The following is a 19,520-nucleotide window of genomic DNA, read 5'->3' as shown; positions in this document are numbered from 1 at the left end:
TCGTTGCAATTTTGAATTGGTATTTATAAAATCACAGAATTTGCCAAAAAGTTGTGCAACAGAGAAGAATTGAATGTTTGTTCAGTTTTAATAGGCGCGCTTTGAGCTAAGTAAGCCTGTAATATTTTTAGATGGCGTTATGCTCATTGTCAGTCTCGATCGGTTCACGAATACTAGAGAGCTGTTGCATCTCGAAGAGCATCGATAGTTTTCAGTTGTTTCGAGTATTCAGGAGAGACATATTTGCATATAAATAATGTATATCGAATTTTCGCGTTTCACACAAGCAGGTCGGTCAATCATGAATCGAAGAATCGGATTTTTAGTTTAATTGAAAAGTAAAGAAACTAAATTGCTTACTATTGTTTGCAATGTTACATGTTTCGCGACTAACTTCAATCGAACCGTAATGATCTTGATCTTTGGATGGGTTCTTTTGAAAATCTAAAAGGAATACAACAAGGTATGCTAAATATCAAATTTTTCATCTTACAACGCTTCAAACGTGATTAGTTTTACACATATTTTTATATTATTCTTGAGATTTTATACACGTTTAATTTACCAAGCAAACAAATCATTAAAATTATCACCACCGTAGATATCTAGTACTACAGTTGGCTTCTATATGTATATCGATAGAAAATACACGTTGGTTGTGTGTTATACAAAATATGAATTCAAATCGTCTACGCGTTGTAAGAAAGATGTATACGTATATATGTATACGACATACGAAAAAAATATACGTGGAAGATTTTCACAATTATTTATTAAAATGCTTTCTCTCATTTGTACGATTGCGAAAAATTCAATATTACATACTAAATGATACAGATCGTTGCAAAAATGTTACAACAGACAGGCGAGAACAGAAATACAATCAAAATACAACGAAGATAGTAATTTATATATAGTAATTGATAACACTCGTGTAGGAATTAATTATCTTTTTATATTTCCATTGCATGAATTTCTAAAAAAAAGTATATATCTCGTCGGAGATATGAGAAAAGGCAATGTGCGTATTACAATATAGTAAGTTGAATTTTCTCATAGGGAAATAATCTCGCGTATTCACACCGAGGAGGAGATGGGAAACGAAGGAGATTGTTTTCTTTAAGATGTTGATTTATTTGGAGCCCTACGGGAATATTCTTGAGGCGTTGTCCTGGTTCGTGATTCACGAATGAGCTATGTAGAGCCGTAGCCAGCTGAGAAGGTCCGGTTACTGGTTACCTGTTACCTGGACAAGTGTGCTGGCAACGACGTCTTAAAGTATCGACCGTGACAGTCGCTCGATTCCAGTCACAACTTTCAGAATGATGGATTTCCAACAAAAATTCAACACCACCACTTCCTTTCCTTTTTTCTCTCTGCTAACGCAGCATCTGTTATCGAAAAAAAAAAAAAACATGTAGAACTCTGAATATTGTTACATATTTATAAAGGTGAGGTTAAAATTTTACAAACTTTTCTCTTCCTACGGTTAGTCGTTTTGTTACGAGTTTCGGGATAGAGATCGTTTAAAAGAGTAACAATGTAGAAACGCTGTTATTTCGTTCACAAGTACCGAGGTGAATGAATCAATTAACGAGTGAATCATATTCTCCGGCAACATTAACGCGACCGTAGACTGTACAATTGAAACTGTCCCTAAAACATATCTCCAAAATTCGATACGTAAGTTATTGAAATGTGAACGATTTTGCGACACGATAGGATAGAATTAAAGGTTCAACGAACCGTGGGTCTCGCGCTCGGTAAAACTAATTCCGTTGATTACGGTGACAATAAAGCAGGAAAGAGGATATTTTACATGCTATCTCGCTACCTACCAGATAAGAATATAATTTGAATCGTTATTGAACATTAGCGGATGCTAATGAACGATAACTGCTGCAACACTTGTCCGTTTTTAAGTATAATAACAGTGCTTGATAAGATTGTTTCAATAAACTTTTGCCGCTGCCAATTTTAACGTATGCAGGATATAATTTTCTTATTTACCTACGTTACACTATTCTCATTAAGCGCTGAGATATCCGGTCTTTAAAAATAATCGAAGCTCGCAAATTGTTCTTAGCATTGCATCGTTAATCATTCCTAACAATAGGTATAACACCGTTGGCAAAGCTCTAGCTTATTTTAGCTTATTTTCTTCAACGGTCCAGCATTGAAAAGTAACTCTTTGTACAATTAACTTGGAGATCTACCGTATTTTACTCGATAATCGTTCAATCATGTCGGTTACATCGACGTTTCGCAATCTTCTCCGATATGTCCAGAATGGTGAGTGGTGTGCGTATGCACGTAAGTATGTACATATGTATGCGCAGTAGGTTTTGGGCTGTTCGTACCGGAGAAATAGAGAGGAACGTGTATAAATAATTTGACGTGATCTAGTGGAACAGCAGGCATCGTAGGATCGGGGATGCGTTGCATCGGGATACGATAAAGATATTTGGCTAGCAGGTCAAGCGAATGTAGGACAGGTTCAGACAGTTGGAGAGGAAAAGCATCGGCCCACTTTGTTCGTGGGACGAGACTACTATAGCAGAGATCGTGGCAATTTACACGTGTTTCAATAAACGTTACACGCGATTACCTCGTTGTTTTTCTACGTCGATAAGTAGGAATTTTCTTGTTGCAGCAGTTAATCTTAATCGTCGCAAAATGACTTCGAGCGAAGACGGTGATCTGATCGATCTCGGGAACGAGAGTTGCGTGCCACGTGTGCCGATACAAGAATCGTCCCCCGAGGAACAAGAACATCTTCTCGACGTGTGCCCGCCGAAATTGGAGGAAACGTTGTCGTTGACTAGAAAACAAGAACAAGTGCAATGCATAAGCGACAACGGTGACGTACTGGTCACTTTAGGTCACGATCAAGTGGTACCGATTCGTAAGAGAATCGACTTCGTTTCGTCTGACACGATAAAAAGAGTTCGCGACATTACCAGGAACTTAGAACCAGTTATAAGGAAGACCTGTTCCGACATTAATGAGGAGCACCAGGACACGGTCGATTATGGGAGTGCATCGAATCACAAAGACGGACATTACTCCGGCGAAAAACACGAGGACGAGACGTTCGAGGCGCAGGAAATCAACAATGCCTTCAATTTTCTCGCGGAACACGACGACAACAACGAGGACGATCAGGCTGAAGCGAATTGCAACCGTTGCGACCAAGTTATGGACACGCACGGGCTGATACTGTTAACATGTTCTACGACAGACGACAAAGATTCGTTGGAGTACCATCATAACGATTCCCTGCAAGTTTTGAACTGTTGGAAACCCTCCGATAATTACTTTGCTCGAAAAAAAGACGCGGTTTCTTTGAAAGGTGACGAACCGGATTTACACGATCCCGCATTTGAGTTGTGCCCTAGCAAACCATCCGAAAGTATATCGAGGAAGATCCGATCCGTTTCCGCCGATTACGAACTGGAGGCAGGTAGCAAGGGTATTGTTAAGAGGACTGGCAAAAGAGGATCCTCTCAGCATATGCATCGTAAATCTTGGACAGAAGGAACTACCCCTAAGAACGTAACACCGGACACCTTTTCCCGATTCGACAGGTCGACTAGTTTGAGAGAATACAATTGCCAGCCGTCTACTTCGAACGGTGTTCATCGTCAGTCCAGCTTTATCTCGAGGTACGGCAATTCTGTTACTTCTTTTAAACTGTCGATTTTTTACCACATAAACGATCCGTTGTTGTTGACTCGGAACCAGGTGAGAGTTTCTGGACGTTGGTCGTATTACGCATTTCTAGTGCCATCACTAGAAGGGTAAACTTTGTTCTTATCTTTTTATTTTTCGGTTCAGCGTTCAAAGTTGGCAACGTTCCGTCGCGACAATTCGTTAAACAATATTACGCAATTACGAAGAAAGGAGCCAATTTATTTCGTCATCCTGTCGAATCTTGCTGTCTCGACAGAAATATTATTTCATTCCGTTGCTCTGCAGTGAGTTCATCAATTAAAATTCATCGTTAACGAATGAGTGAATTCTGCGCGATAAAGCGAATAGAAAAAAAGCGAGCTACATATTTTACGAGTGAGAGCGTAGGTGAAGGGTCGGAAGGGATTAAGTAGGCGCGTGTAACATGGTTGATTTCGATCGATTCCTTTGGAAAATGGTAGATCGATACTAACGAGGATTATGAGATCTCTAAAGAGCATCCGTTGCACGACAAGTGTGTGGCTAACCGGAAGTAATGGCACGAGTCGTGTGCGAGAAGCGTGGACCCAAGTCGTCGGCTTTGAATACACGAGATCCTTAAAGTGGCACGTGCAGCCACACCTGAGAAACAGGTAAAAGGATTCGTTTCGAACTTTCGCCGCACGATCCATGCCTCGAAGAATAGCTGTCTATTTAGGGCACTAACCTTTTTTCTTACCGTACATAAGACTGAACTCGGTCGAATACCGAACACCTACATACATATAATAACAACTCGTACTTTTTTCTTTACAACGTACCTACCGATCAAAGAGAAATATGCATATTACTCGTACGTCCTATATTTGACGAGGTAAAAATACGGCGTGAATTAAGTACGATCGTTGTTTGCAGCTGCTCTACGGAAGAAGTTTTGGTGACGAACGTCGAGGACGAAGAGAAGGACGGATGTTCGGAATGTTCGGAAGTAGATTGGTCGTGGTTGGAGGAAGTAGAATGTCCACGAGGTACGGAGTCGTTAGCACCCGGTGTGGTTGACGCGGCACAGGAGAACACGGAACATCGAGGAGGGAGTGCATCCCCCACCAGTGAAAATGCAAGGCGCAGGCGCGGTCGCGAGCATCGTGCTACCGAGGCGGGCTGCAGTGCCGTGATGTCCGTCTCCGGGACGGTAAAGTCCCTAGTGGTTGGTAGCTCGCGATGGTCAGCATCCGATCCGCTGTCCGATCGTAACGTCAACGATCATCAGGATGATACTGTACGTTGCAACGCCAGTAACGAAGCGATCGATCGGGAAACACGCGACAACGGTACCGTTCTTAACTCCTGGGTGCGGGCCTCTATGAGGCGTTTGCGCCATTTGAGATTACCAGAAGGTACCGATGATCGGCAGCGAAACACCGATTCGAATAACCGCCGCGGAGCCATCGTGTCCGCGCCCAATTCTTTGCCGGATATCGCTCTCATTGCTCCGGAGATTCTAGCCGCGCAAACCAATGGCACTTCCGGCACCCTACTCAGGCCATCCAGCGCTCCCGTCAGAAACGCGAACAGTTCGAACGTCGCGGTGCCATCGCGAAGAGGTGGCAGACAATTCAGAGGAAGCAGATCTCAAGGGACGAGAACACACGAGATATCGTCGAGGCAGAGCAGCGTTTTGTCAACTGTTACCACGGCTAGTGACACGACCACTTCGGGCGCCACGACGTGCTCCAGCTCCTTTGGCGGTGCTTCCACGAGTCCACCTTCCAGCACAGCGGCCAGTCCACAACGCATCACTTCCAGACGGTGAGTTTTTCCATTTCTTCTTTTACCTCTTGCTGTTTTATTCCCTTCGATATTTCAAATTTCTCTGCCGATGATAACGTAAGTGCACAGTTTTCAGATAGATCGTTTCCGATTATATGTATGTACATACCTACGTGTGCATATGTAGCTGAATGAAGCTACGAATCGCAGCTCCTTGGTCTTCTTTCCTTCGGTTCAATCTTATTGCCACACTCACCGGAAACGAGAATCGGCTTAACGAGTTAGTTGTTGGTTGTTGCTCATCCATGCTTGACATTACTTGCGCTTCAGATCCTTCTTACGCAAACCGTTGTGATACAGTTGGTGGGCAACGTGTTAGGAAATTAAAAGTTTCCTCTACGATCTCGTTTGAAAAGATGGCACGAATGGATAATGACGTTTCCGTAGCAACGAAAACGTCCAACGACTTAACGACTGCGATTAAATATGTAATACTTAAGTATGATTTCGAGGTTTAGAAGGATGTGCGCGAAGAATAATAAAACGACAAAAGTTGCGAAAATTCTTCGCTCTCCTCCTATGCACCGTTTAGGTGCGCGCGTGCTTTATACGTATTTTCGTCACGAATATCACGCGCTCGATGAGACGCATTAAAGTGAGCGTGTAACGAATAGATCTTTTCCATTCATCGTTGAAATCCGAGTTCATCGGGGCAAGTAGCAATTGTAAAATTTCGTTAAGCATTCTTGAGAAAATAATAGCTGCGACGTTGCGTGCGATTAGATCGGGTTTATAAGGGTCAATGATCTCGATCTCCCAGGGATTGTTTCGCCGTCGATGAACCGTGTAACCTGTTGCACAATCCACATTCTAGTGTCGTCTGTCGGGCAAGATCTTCTGCGGAGAAGTCGAAGGAACTTCCTTGTTCACGTCTCCGACGGTGAGAACAGTTGCTCGCTTACGTTTAGGCAGAGCTGTTGCCTTTGTTGGTTTAGCTTTGATCTAATGTCAACGGTACCATTGTAATTTAACCTGGTCACTTTCTCTTGTAATTCGATGGTGGAAACCTGCACAAATACACGTAATCGAACGTGAAGGCAGAGTTAGGAGTAGAATTAGCGTTTTGCTCGTCATTCCAGTAGACTTGGAGAACCTCGAGAAACGGTTTCCCTATCGTACTGGCGGTAAACCCAGCTTCGTCGATTAGCCGACTAAAGCAGTAACGTTAACAGCAGTAACGATAAACGTGAAAGTTCAAAGAAACGAACGTTTTCCGGACCGTGACCGCCGACGACTCACCCCTACCTCTTCTTTCTTTCGTGTTTCACGTACCGTAAATGATACTTGTTTCGTTTAAGGCAACACACCAGGCACCTTTACGCAATTCTACCTCTATATTAAGCACGTTTGATAACTGTACGAACATTTCGAGTTTCAAAGTTACTCGAAAAAATTCAAAGTTACCGATGCATCTAAGAGAGTAGTACGATACAACGTAGAATATAGCATGTGATTACTTCGATTCTTCAACAATGAGAGCTGTTTTTAGGTCAGTGGTAGTACGGGAACACGCAGCTCCAGGTCAACGGTACTGCCTGATGTAGCTCCCTTAACGGTATACCGGTAGAATAATTGCGTTATTCTCTCTCGAGTTGTGATAATTGACGAAATCGTTTCACTAAAAGTGACACAAAACTTGCTACCTTTTATCGTAAAGATAGAAAACATCCAACGATTATGAAATGTCGCTAATTGTGCAAGAAAAACCTTACAACAGGTGTGTATGGTCAGTACGTACGTTAGATTGGCGTGATGCACGTACATACTTACGTACACCACCAACATTTGTTCTTATTGATTATTTCCCAAGCGGAGCCGTTGCCTTTGTTCGAGTCGAGCCTACCTCGACAAACAGACACCAAGTACTGCTAACGTTGCCGCCAATTGTCGCGTATGCTCTAACGGTTTTCCTCCTATCGATCGGAAGGAAAATTGTACGAACGAGCGAAGGAAGGTGTGTACCAAACTGTTTTCGCTGTTAGGATAAGCGTAAAGCTACTTGGTCTCCTTGTGGGATCTGTTGTAGAAATCAGAAAGATTCATCGTATTCTTAGACGTGGTTAACAAGTGTAAGAGTAACCGGTTTCTCTTATCCTTGGTCTGTGTCTTTTATTACGTGAACTTTCCCTGAGTGAATTTTAAAAAGCCTTTTTGGTTTTAGCTCTTACGACAGAAATTTCTCGATTTCTCGACATTTTCGTTCGGAACTGTCAGAAGCGATGTGATTCAAGTTCGACGAACTTTCCACGACGATTTCGCGGTTGCAAGAATATCGTCGCCGGACTGAATAATTGATCCGACTGCTAAATTTCACGTACAAATTCGTGATTAACGCCTTTTCAATTTCGTCCAACTTCTACATAGGTTTTCATGGTTACGAGACACGCGTGCACACATTTATATCCCATGATAAGTGCATCGAGGCCTGTCGAGTACGGGCGTATGCGTTTACTTCTCTCTCTCTCTCTCTCTCTCTCTTCTTTCTTCTGTTTTCTGCTTTCTCTGCTGGTGATGTAGCGGTCAGAGTGCGTGGCTCCGGTTCACCTTCCTACGCATTATCATTGTCTGTCGTAGGTTGAATGCAACTGCATACGTGCCATGTACGCACGGTCATGCAACGCATACGAAATACTGACGGAAACTTGAGCTACGAATATCATTTGTACAATTGTTTCTCGTTAGGAAAGAACATTAGCGTCTTCTCGTTCGCTGGGTTTCTTTTCAAACTTGGAACAATCCGTGATTACTTTGGTGCGCGATCGAAAGAAATTCGATTGGCTTCTTTTCATTTCCGTGCTCGCAGAGATCTTCTTAAACTCGCGAGGCACCAGAGAAATACCGTAAGAATTCTACGGATTGGAAGTTTAGCAGAACTTTTGTAAAATGCTAGTTTTAACTAATTTTAAATTTAGAAATACGTCGTATGCAAAAGCTAACAATCTCGTTCGTTGCAGCGAGATTTCTTAACGTAATCTCTGTTTCTTGATCGCTGTATGCGGTAGAAAAACACGCGTATAGACAAGCTCTGGTGAAGACACGTGGAACGAAAGGGTGGTCTACCAGCAACCGCTGATCGCCCCTATTACGCGTAGTTCTCTATTCTACTCCTTTTATTTCTACCCGGCAATATGCATATATCGTTCGGTCTGTAAGTGAAGTTTTTTCTGCGGTCGAAACTGAGACGAGAAAACCACCTCGTCTCTGGCTTTTGCGGTACAATGTTGTGCTAGACCGAAGATCGTACTTTGATCTTAATATCCTAAAAGTGACGTCGGATCGATTAATTTAATTAGAAGTCGAACGGCAAAGTAGCGAAACTAACGCGCTCTTTTACAATACGCACAGATTTATACGCGATAGCGTCACGCACCGTACAACGATATTAATAATTATGACTGACATTTCCGTTTAATTGACAGAGTGTTAACTTCTTTTTTTACAACACGTCGATTCGATGTTGAAAAACTAATCGACGCACGGCTGTTTTTCGCTCTAATTTCAACCGCGCGGTGAATCACGCGTGTGGGTCGTCAATTTAACATTTACAATGAGTTTGACACGTTATTTTTCCTCCGGCGACCATTTATCACTAGCGTATCGCGATAAATAAAGTTTGCCAAGTATTTGCACACCGATGTAACACGTGCAAGCATTCGCCTCCTGGTTTCGCTACTGTCCTGATACTGTGGCACAACTGCACCGACCTATCCAACGTAGCAACGTAAGAACAAGGAACAACAAAAATATGCATTCAAGAGGAGATTACCGAAGCAAAGTATCAACTCGAAGCTTCTGCTGAAGCTTTCTCTAACGATCAGCGAATGCTTCGATCCTGGTTGCTGGATCTGGTTTCCTTCCTCTATCGCAGCATCTCACGTTTCGTAAGATCGCGTGAACAAAGACGAAACGCGACAGCGAACCTAACCTTTCCGCGTAATTCGCAGGTTAGCCAGCTGATCTGACTCGGTCTGGAGGATACGTTTGAAAAATTTCTGATGTCGTGCGAGCGATCGGCGATCATTCGATCGTAATTGTCGACGTTGGAAAGAACGATCGAGCACGCACGCGTGAGCATGCACGTGCGCCCGTCTGCCTTGTTCGTCACGTGACTCTAGCGGGATACAGTTATCCATCGGCTTTGGAGGGATCCTACGTATACCTACGTACGATTCACCGGCAATGGTGTATTCGGTGTAGCAAGCTGTTGGAATCACGAACGATCGCGGAATCTTCAAGGTCTGTCCGCGAGGAACGCGACAAGTTATTCCGGGGACTAACGAACACGTTCGATGTGTTAACTTGTCCTTTCTCGCCTCTTCGCGCATCCATTTCGGCTGTTCTCGGCAAAGAAACGGAGACTTTTTCTTTTGGAAAGAGAGAGAAACAGGGTGGAAGAAAGTAACGATAGATATTACTCGCGAGTGTTGCGTCGTGTTGCGTCGCCTGTTACGCGGCGTTTTACCAGGCCACTGATCGATAATTCACACAACGATACAACATCGCCAGGAGTACAGTATGGCATGTACTTGTAACATTATCGAGTGACTACATTCCATTTCTGATGGGGAAAGATTTCGTTGGAGAGCACTTCTCGAACAGAGAGCGGCGGACCCGTTCTTGCAAGACGGTTGGAAAGAAGGTCTTACGTCTTACACGATGTCGCGTACACGATAATTGCTTCGAATGACGTTTCTGTGCGAACGTTTCTAACCTGGCGGCAAAATTAAGAGGGACGAAAAGAACGTCTCTATGGACGTGTACGAAACGATGACGGGTCTTTCAAGGATTGTGCCTGGAGCGTAGCGTTAATCGTTGGTAGATCTTGGCGAGCGTAGGTTTGCCTCAGCCGTAGAATCGATCGTTGTACCGAGAAGCCACGTGCCCGTGCAAAAAGTGTTAGCACGCACGCTTGCTGAAAATTCTGTCGTGCAGAAAAATATTCGATTATTCTCACATTTGTGGGAAACAAGAGCGAACGAAAGTGGTAATTTCAGTGGTAGACAGATCGACCATTTCCTCGCGATTTCTCGTGGAAGAAGAGCAACAAACTACGTTTCGACTATTTCAAGATTGGAAACGTTCCAACTAAATGTCATCGTTATCAAGTTCTATGAACACAATTACAACGCGAAGCTTAGAATCGTAAGCCGCCTGACTCATGTTACAGTTGTAGATTGCTAAATCATCGATCGGCAAACCTGTTTGAACTTCGGTGTGAAACGAGTACGAGCGGAACGCGAAGAAATGCTCGGGAATAAACTGGAGAAAAAAAAAGAGGAACGAGCATGACGTTTTGCGTGAATGCGAAAACAGATCGAGACGTAAAATCGTTCCTCGAAAGCGAAGCGCCGGAAAGGCACAGTTTTGAAATTCGATTGTTCTTGCCTCGTTAAGCGCCTAGTGTCGGAGTCTTCCAGTGAATCCGGAGTGAATTTCGCGCGTGATATTCTCTTGCCGTTTATTTTTCTTTCTTTCTCGCGTACCTTACAGAAATGAGAAAAACTTTGAAGGTCGAGAAAGGTAGTTCCTCGTCGTTGCGTGTGCCCATTGTTATTAGCTGCGGAGCGGCCCCTGAAAAGGGAGTAGAATAGTAGAAGCGATCGAGGGAGGAGGAGACTGGAGAATCGATCTCGACACGGTGGAAATGAACGGTCATCGACATCGTTAGCGTGACATGTGTTCAAGATGAACTACGATCCAGCGATTTGCCGCCAGTATTTCTATTGTAGTCAACGTAGACATCGTATCAGGTACATATATGTATATGCCTACATATTAGGCTGCATCTTCATTTCTTCACGTTTCGTAAATTTGGTGCAAGTTGCGACAATATTTTCGCTTACCGTCTGACGCGATCTAACGTACTACGTTCACGTTCTAACTTATTTCCGTAAAGTCTCCCAATTTGATTCAACGACAGATTTAACCTTTGCTGGATCGAACCAAAACGAATTACCGATCATCGATGACTCGTTTTCCTTGAGAAATCGAGTTTAGTCCCTGAAGCTAGATGGTTCTACGATCAAGGATCCGAATCTGACCGCAGAGTTCCATTATTTCATCACGGTGATTGTTAAGAAAATTGAACAGCGTGAAATTTTAATCAAGGTTGTCACCAAAGACTGGTGAATTGTCTCTAAATATAGAATACTATCGCGCGTCTCGTCAACTGTTTTTCTCACTTTTGTCAATGTATCGTATAGAGAAGTTTCGCCTTAGCAATAGTAGTCGTTTGACGGCGGTGAGTTTCGGTTAACGCAACGTAAACGGCTATCGTGACGAATCCACCGTTCGCGTGTTTCGAATTTCGTATATCGTCGGCGCTAAAGGTATCGTGGTCGTTAAGAAGTGGTCAGTTTATCGATTAATCGATAGGACATTCCGTTTCTACCCTCGAGAATTCCTGACTAACTTTTACGTTTTCGGGGTTGAAACCAACCAATTCTTGGCCGCTGACGTCTTTGCGCATTCTAATCTGATGCTGTCGTTTCTCGAACGTCGTTACTTTTCGTTTCTACGATAAACCTTTCGAAAAGTTGATACACTTTGTTTGAAATCGGAGAAAAAACGATCGGGGACGGGTGCTCGGTATTGAAGTAGCTTCCATCTTGCTGGAGTGGTCGATGAGATGGCGCGGTAATAAGGATTCGTTATCCGGGATCGGCACGATCCTTGCATTCATATGTCTATGAATAATTCACAAATGGTCGTCTAAAACATCGAGAGAAGTACGAGATTGGTGCAACGAAGGCGACAGAGACATACCAAGTTTTTGTATTCTCCACGTAAAACAAGGTCGGGTTGCGCCTTCAAGATGGAACCGCGTAGGAGTGTGTTCGTTCTCTCTTACGTATTCGTCTCTCTATTCCGTGATAACGGTACCTTGGTAATCCTCGATCTTTTATCGACATTCATGCAATAGTTTCCTTCCTTTTATTCCTTTCCCCATTATTCAGTTCTCTTTACGTCGCATTTATCTTACGACGAAAGAAACCAACAATTGTACTTTTCTACTTGAAGTAATGTTCCTTGGTAAATTTCGTACTTGAAGTCGTTGAGAAATCTCACAATTGGATCCTAATGCACATAGGCAGATACATACGTTCTCATTTGCCGCAACGCGGTCCTCCTAATCGACCGTGAATTTTCTTCGGCAAGAGCGACAAATTCGATACAATTACATTCGACCCAGTTTTATGACAAATCGATACAGCCTTCAACATGATTATTTTACATACTCTTATCGGCAATCGGCGGTAGGTATGAGGCAACAGTAATGTAACATCGTATTCAGAATTGATGTATTTGTGTATGTAATACTTGGTACAGTTGTAAACGAAATGTGTGAAACAGGTGGAATTTTGTTTGTTTAGAATATGTGAAAGGCAGAGGGACGTCGATAGAGATGAAGATAGAGGAGAGGACGAGGATGAGGATGCAAATCCATTGGGGAAATGGCCACACGCTCTTAGTCCAGCCTTGGCGTGTCTCAGTTGCACCCTTGGTCTCTTTAATATAAGTAGATTCTCTATTCTTAGCGTACAATTCGGAGGTGAGTCTGCACAGTACTCTCGCGTATATCTGCCTAAACGAAACAGCTGATTTCAATAATTTCTTCTTTTCTTTGTTTTTCTTCTTTTTTTTTTCCAGCAAATTTCATTGTACAGTTCCTGATTTTGTCTTTGGTACTGGGCATTCCACTTCTAACCTTGCACGTGTGCCTTGGACAAAGATTGGCGGCTGGATCCGTAGATATGTGGAAAATCTCACCCCTCTTCCAGGGTGTTGGTATAGCTCTCTTAATTGCACAAGCATTTATCGGTATCTACAGTATTGTCGGCGTGTCCTGGATGTTCGTGTACTTTAGGTATACATACATTGCTTTGTCCTGCACGATAGCGATAAAATATGGCCAGCTTTAAGAATGATCTTTCAAACCTTGCAGAGATTCGTTCATAACGAAGCAGGATAAGTACCGATGGGCTGAACCGTTTTCTCTCTACAGAGACGACAAGCCTGTACAGAACAATAGTAACGTACATAAACTGTACGAAACGGTACCAGATTATTTTAGCGGTGTCGTTTTGCAAAGACATCATCTAAACGAATCGGATCCCGGTGTTGTCACGTTAAAATTTCAAGTTGCTTTCAATTTGGCTGTTGTATGGATGATTGTGTTCGTGTCGTTAAGTAAAGGTACTTAGTTATTTTATTAATTTCCTTTTCTCTCTCTTTTTTTTTTTTTTTTTTTTTTTTTTTTTTTTTATATCGACCAAACCAAACGTTTAACGATTCTTTCAGGTCTAAGATCTTACGGTAAAGTTGTGTATGTTTTTACACTGGTCCCTGTGTTTGGTACCTTGGTTCTTTGTACAAAACTACTCGGTCTCACGCCGCCAGGCTCTCTACATCAACTCTTTCCTGCCACCGTTTGGACAGAGTTTTTCATCAACGGCAAATCGTGGGTGGCAGCATCCATCGAGGTTTTCCTTACCTGGGGACTACTTGGTGCAGCTGCCATGCAGGTAATTACCATAAAATGCGATTAAGGGAACAACGTTTCGGTAAGAGAAGCACACTTACTATTATCAATAATTAATATTATCAATTTTTTAGATAGCTGCTCATAATAAACACAAACACCTGTTACAACGAGATACAAGTCTCGTGATAGTATTAACCATTGTAGTTTTACTTCTCGCGGCTTTTCTGGCCAATACTTGCGTACAAGTTCTCAAACATCACGGATACATTTACATACCGAGTTCGTTTGGTAAGTACAGGATGTAGCCACAGTTTCTAGTCGACGTATTTAAGCGCAATATGTTCCTGTTTTAGAAAGAATATCGTCGTATGTGTTTATGAGACCTATGAACCAACCAGCACCACCGGGATACAGCAGTACGCCAGAGAGATTTATGGCACATGCGTCGTTTATCGTCGGAGAACGCGTAACACGTCCTGGTGCAGACTTCAGCGTCGAATCTGGTTATCAAGCCTTGAGATTTTCCACCGAATTAGTTCCTGCGACGTTAGCGTTACTAGGCACCGAGCAAGTCTCGCCGTTCTGGGCGGTTCTTTTTTATTTCATTCTTATCCTTTTTGGAATAGCTCAACAGGTATATATTTCAACAGCACGATGCAATAAATGCGACCAAAATTCGAAATACGAATTACTGTTCAAAGATACGTCGTTTTTAATATTTTAGCTAGCAATATGGCACTGTGTGATAACCGGTATTATGGCGATCAACGCGAAGATGATGAAATTATGGGAAACTACCATTACATTCTTCAGTTGCGCTTGTGCTTACATTCTAGGCTTACCAATGGCCACTGAGGTAATTTCGAAACATACCTGTTTGTTTAACAATTTCTTATTTTATATAACAACTTATAAAACTTTTAAGGAAGTAAGCATAGATAAGACGCGTGTTCTGTTTAAACGTAGGATATAAAATGAGTCTCCCGTTATCGGCGAGGTCCCACAATATTTTATTTACACTGATAACGATTATCAGCTCCAGTACTAACCTGATTAAGCATGTTTCATCAGTATCGTTAGAGTCACCGTGCGATTCAGAAAATGAGTAATCAGATTCATTCTGTAGTACGGCGAAGCGTACCTTGTTACTTTTGCAATGAATTTCTCGATGAAAAATATCTGTTCGATCACGTGAAACAATGCGGATCAGTTTTAGAAGAATGTCCATTTAAATGTGGCGTTTACGTGCTTCGTAAACATATGGAGCAACATCGAAAAACATGCAACAGAGATGTGACCAGCAGGCACAGTCGGATGAAGGATATGCAAGATTCTTTGTGGAGGAACAAAGTATTCTCTGCTCTAACGTTGCTCCGTTCTGTGATACACAACGAAGAAAAGGAACGTAAAAACCTTCGGGATAATATGACTCAGTGTTTAAAATTAGTGCATTCTCAGCGAGAATCGATCGGTACTTTACATTTTCAAATTACAGAAACGATAGAACAGTGTCGACAATATAACGCAACTGTAAATCAAAGATTACACAACTTAGAGGTAACCTGTGACAATATGGAGCAGCGTACTAGTTCGAGCTTTCGACAAATCTCGGAACAACTCAAGCTTGTACACAGTGAACTAACCAACGAACGGAATAAGCATGATAAAGTACTTGGAAATTGGTGCTTAGAATTGAAAGATTTAAAAACTTTTGTAACGCAAGAGAGCGAACACGTGAACAAGATGTGGCAAGAGCAACGGCAGTTAATTCACGATCTCAAGCTGGAATTGGAAATGAGATGTAAGAACTCGAAGGAATTGATAGAACAGCAAGAACAGATAATCGAGAAAGTAAACAGCTTAGAGGGAGAAGTGTTGAGGCAATCGGCAACCACAAGTAGTCAGAAAAGTATCATCAGAGGACTGAAGTTTCAAGTGAAAGAAAACTTAAAGTATCTCGAAGAATTGATTAGCGATAATTCAAAATCTAACGTCTCAGAACTCCTCGATTGTCGATGCAGAGAGGGATGCATTGACCAGTATCCAACCAATGGTCGTCTTTTGTGGAGAATTGACCGTTATAAAGAAAAAATGACCGAAGCAAAGGAAAGTGACTGCGCGCTTTATAGTCCGATATTTTCAAACAAGGAATATGGATATACCTTGAGATTGGAGTTATTTTTAAATGGTATAGGACAATGGAAAGACCGACATATTATCGGATGTCTCCGGGTCGAAAACGGAAAATGGGATCCGCTGTTAGATTGGCCTTGCGTCCTCAAAGCAGCCGTTACGTTGAGAAATCAAGAAAATCCAGCAAACGATATAAAAAAACTTGTCAAAGCTATAGGGCGGAACAAATCGAATGGTCCAGTTGAAAATAAGGAGCCTGGAATTTACATGTTTATTCCGCATACAACATTAACTCGATACTCCGGTTATATTAAGGACAATGTATTATTTTTAGATATTCAGGTGAAAGATATAAAAACCAGTGCTTCCACGCCAACCCTAACGTTATGAGTAATCGAAATATTAAGGCGTGTATCGTTGATATAAATGTCGAAGTAAATACGTATCTATAACCTATGTAATACTATCTGTTAAATAAGGGTAGAAGTATACGTATATCGATAGTCTCATAGTGTTTTGATCTTTTTATTTCTAGTTGGGCATACACGTCGTATATTATCTAGACTATACAATCGGTGGTACGTGGTGGATAATGATTTTATACTTGGTGCAAGTCGGTGCTGTATTCGCGGTGCGAGGGCGTCCACATAGCGGCGAAGCGGTAGTTGCCGAATTGTTTCCTCCAACTGGTCGATGTCTCAGGCACTGGGCTGGTCCTCTCTTGTCATTCACATGGAACGTTATACTGCCTGTTATTCTTATGGTATGTTCTTTCCGAGAATTTATACACGGAAAATTGTAGTAATCGTAACGCATAATCAAGTTAACGGTTTAAAATCAACAGGTACTTAGTATTACGGTATTCAAGAATGCCGATTTTCGAGAACTTTACTCTTATCGGCGCACCACTAGAGAATATTGGCCTATATGGGCAAGACAACTTGGGGCTGCTGTTCAACTGATACCAATATTAACAATACCGGCAGTGGCTATTATACAAACCTGCCGATATCTAAACAACGGTCCACCTGATATATTCGACGTAAGGATCCGAGTGAATTTTAATAAACTAGTAGAACCAAGAAGAGAACGATGCTGCCTTCGATTAACAAACATTAATGTACTCCTTATTTTCCGTTCTAATATACTAACACATGCTTAACATCGATTATTATTTTGTTTATGCTAACATTAGAACAATCAGATGGAATTTAACGTAAATCACTGCGAACAGTGTAACGGCGTAAGTCTTCCTTTCTAATCACTGGCTTTTCTTTTGATAAATAAAAAAGGAACACGATCTTTCTTTGCTTAACGTCAGATTATGTATTATCCTAAAAGAAAAAAATATAAATTTCACAGAGAATTCAGTTACTGTATCGACCGTCTTTGGAGCCGGACGATCCACGGGATGCACAGACGCATATTGGAAACGACACAAGTACCAGTATCCATGGTAATGGTATCGTGTCTGCAACAACGGAAGTACCATTTGAGGACCCACCGCCAAAATACACGCCTCCACCGAGTTACACCACAGCAACGGGAGCGAGAATAGCAAAGATGTTGCGACAAAGTTTTCGAAGAAGCGTACGACGAATAGCAAACGTGCTCGGTGAAAGCAGCGCTCCAAGACAGAGACCGGCGTTACAACCGCCACCTCCTGATTACGCCACTGTACTTGTAGAGATGAATCAGGGCAGACAAATGCAAGATGTAACGATTCATGTAACCGAAGTGAGAAATGAGAATACTAATAGTTCGAACGCTCGGAACAATGCTACAGAAAGGCATAGGCCCAACACTATCGACCGAACAACGAGGATCGGTGCAGTAGCATGTTCGATAGAGAGAACACACTCGACGCTTGATAGGCCTCGACGAGCGTGTACCACATCGTCGAGCAGTTCGAATCTAACTGCCGTCGATGTGGCGAATTTACTTCGCAGTAGCATTAGAAGAGGGACCACGAGAACTCAGCAAACTCTACGTAGAAGTTTTTGCCACGACGAACCAACGGCCGCAGCGTCTGTTGAGAATCTAGTCGAGGCCGCGGCGCCGATCGGCGAAGAATCCTTGGTCCTTCCGAAGGACGTGTCTCTAGTCTCCAATGAACAGGATAACGATAATAGCAATGATAAAAAGACTGCCGAAGAAACGGAAAACTCTGTTTCTGTGATATAATAGACTATGTCCTTCTTTCGAGTTCTTACCAAGATAAACATGAAGATTATTTAATTCCTGCTACATAGTGTTACAGTGATTTATTCCTCGTTCCGATCATATCAATGACTCATCCTACAAGGTACTTTCGCTTTCAATCTTCGACTGTATGCATCCGCGCAAGCTATACTACGAAAGATGGACAAGTTGCCGATGATATAATATCATTGATCAATGACCGAAAAATTAATTTTATCTTTTAGACTGAATTCAGTATTTTTTAATCTTGTCACACCTGACGAATAATTGCATAATCTCATCGCTATATTTATCACGACGATTGTACGACAGGTAAACAGATAACGATAAGTAGAAAAACCAACACACAACCAACTCGGTTTGCTATTCGTTGAAATAGATTTTGATTACGTATTTCGCGCATGTCGAGTCTTGGTAAAGTTTAATTCGCTTCAAATCAGTGTACTTTCAAATAATTTTCGCATTCTTAATTGAGACTGTGCAAATGATATGTCAATGTAATATACTGCTATACTGCTATAGTTTCTTCAGTAGTTTTATCGCATTAGTGTACATAGTATTTTAACAAATCATAAATATGCTTGTTAAGCATTTCCTTCATTAACCATAACGGCCGTTTAATGTTACAATTGTATAGTCCGTCCAATGTCCATCAAAGCCTGCGTGTTATTTTCCGAGCAATGGCCGAAACGAATGCGGAGCATCCATTTATTTACCATTGCAAAGAAGTGAGAATTATACGTCACATAGTATATATAATGCAAATAATCGTTGAACCAAGGTACGGATAAAACGAAGAGTGTAAAAATGCATTGTTATTTACATGATCACGTAGTCATATAGTGCCGCGCAAATATTCTAATAATATTTCATATGTGTAACTGCTATACCTGATATTATGGACCATAATAAAGTTTTTATGTTCTTTTTTAAATTTGTGATGACTTTGTAATATATCCAATGCAACAGCGATAAGATTAAAATCACATTTATATTTTAAATATCGATATTATATTCAATATTGCATAATTACAGAAATAGATGTTACTATTTTTGGTAGAAGAAACGAAGTTACAAAGAAAGAGTACAGAATATTTTAAACGATTTTCTTTTCACTTTTTTTTAAAACGCTTGTATAGCGCGCATTAAGTATTTTATTAGATGCCATTCAAATAATATAAATTCTACGCGGTACGTT

General features: G+C 41.8%; 1 protein-coding gene across 1 annotated transcript; it reads left to right on the top strand.

Annotated features, from left to right (window-relative positions):
- The first annotated feature begins 386 nt into the window (after nucleotides 1-386).
- On the top strand, nucleotides 387-18,665 carry LOC108580210. The gene is made up of 15 exons (XM_017943919.1): nucleotides 387-463; nucleotides 2,654-3,313; nucleotides 3,362-3,665; nucleotides 4,588-5,481; nucleotides 12,876-13,054; nucleotides 13,153-13,369; nucleotides 13,448-13,698; nucleotides 13,804-14,027; nucleotides 14,119-14,275; nucleotides 14,341-14,621; nucleotides 14,712-14,843; nucleotides 16,656-16,883; nucleotides 16,965-17,162; nucleotides 17,316-17,363; nucleotides 17,483-18,665. Exons 1-15 carry the CDS (start codon nucleotides 427-429, stop codon nucleotides 18,302-18,304), a joined length of 4,632 nt encoding a protein of 1,543 aa, XP_017799408.1. The 5' UTR covers nucleotides 387-426; the 3' UTR covers nucleotides 18,305-18,665.
- Nucleotides 18,666-19,520: the final 855 nt, after the last annotated feature.

Source organism: Habropoda laboriosa, unplaced genomic scaffold (genome assembly GCF_001263275.1).
Source record: "Habropoda laboriosa isolate 0110345459 unplaced genomic scaffold, ASM126327v1 scaffold2, whole genome shotgun sequence".
Classification (NCBI taxonomy): domain Eukaryota; kingdom Metazoa; phylum Arthropoda; class Insecta; order Hymenoptera; family Apidae; genus Habropoda; species Habropoda laboriosa.
The sequence above is the reverse complement of the archived record's forward strand: the minus strand, read 5'-3'. Positions and strand labels throughout refer to the sequence as shown.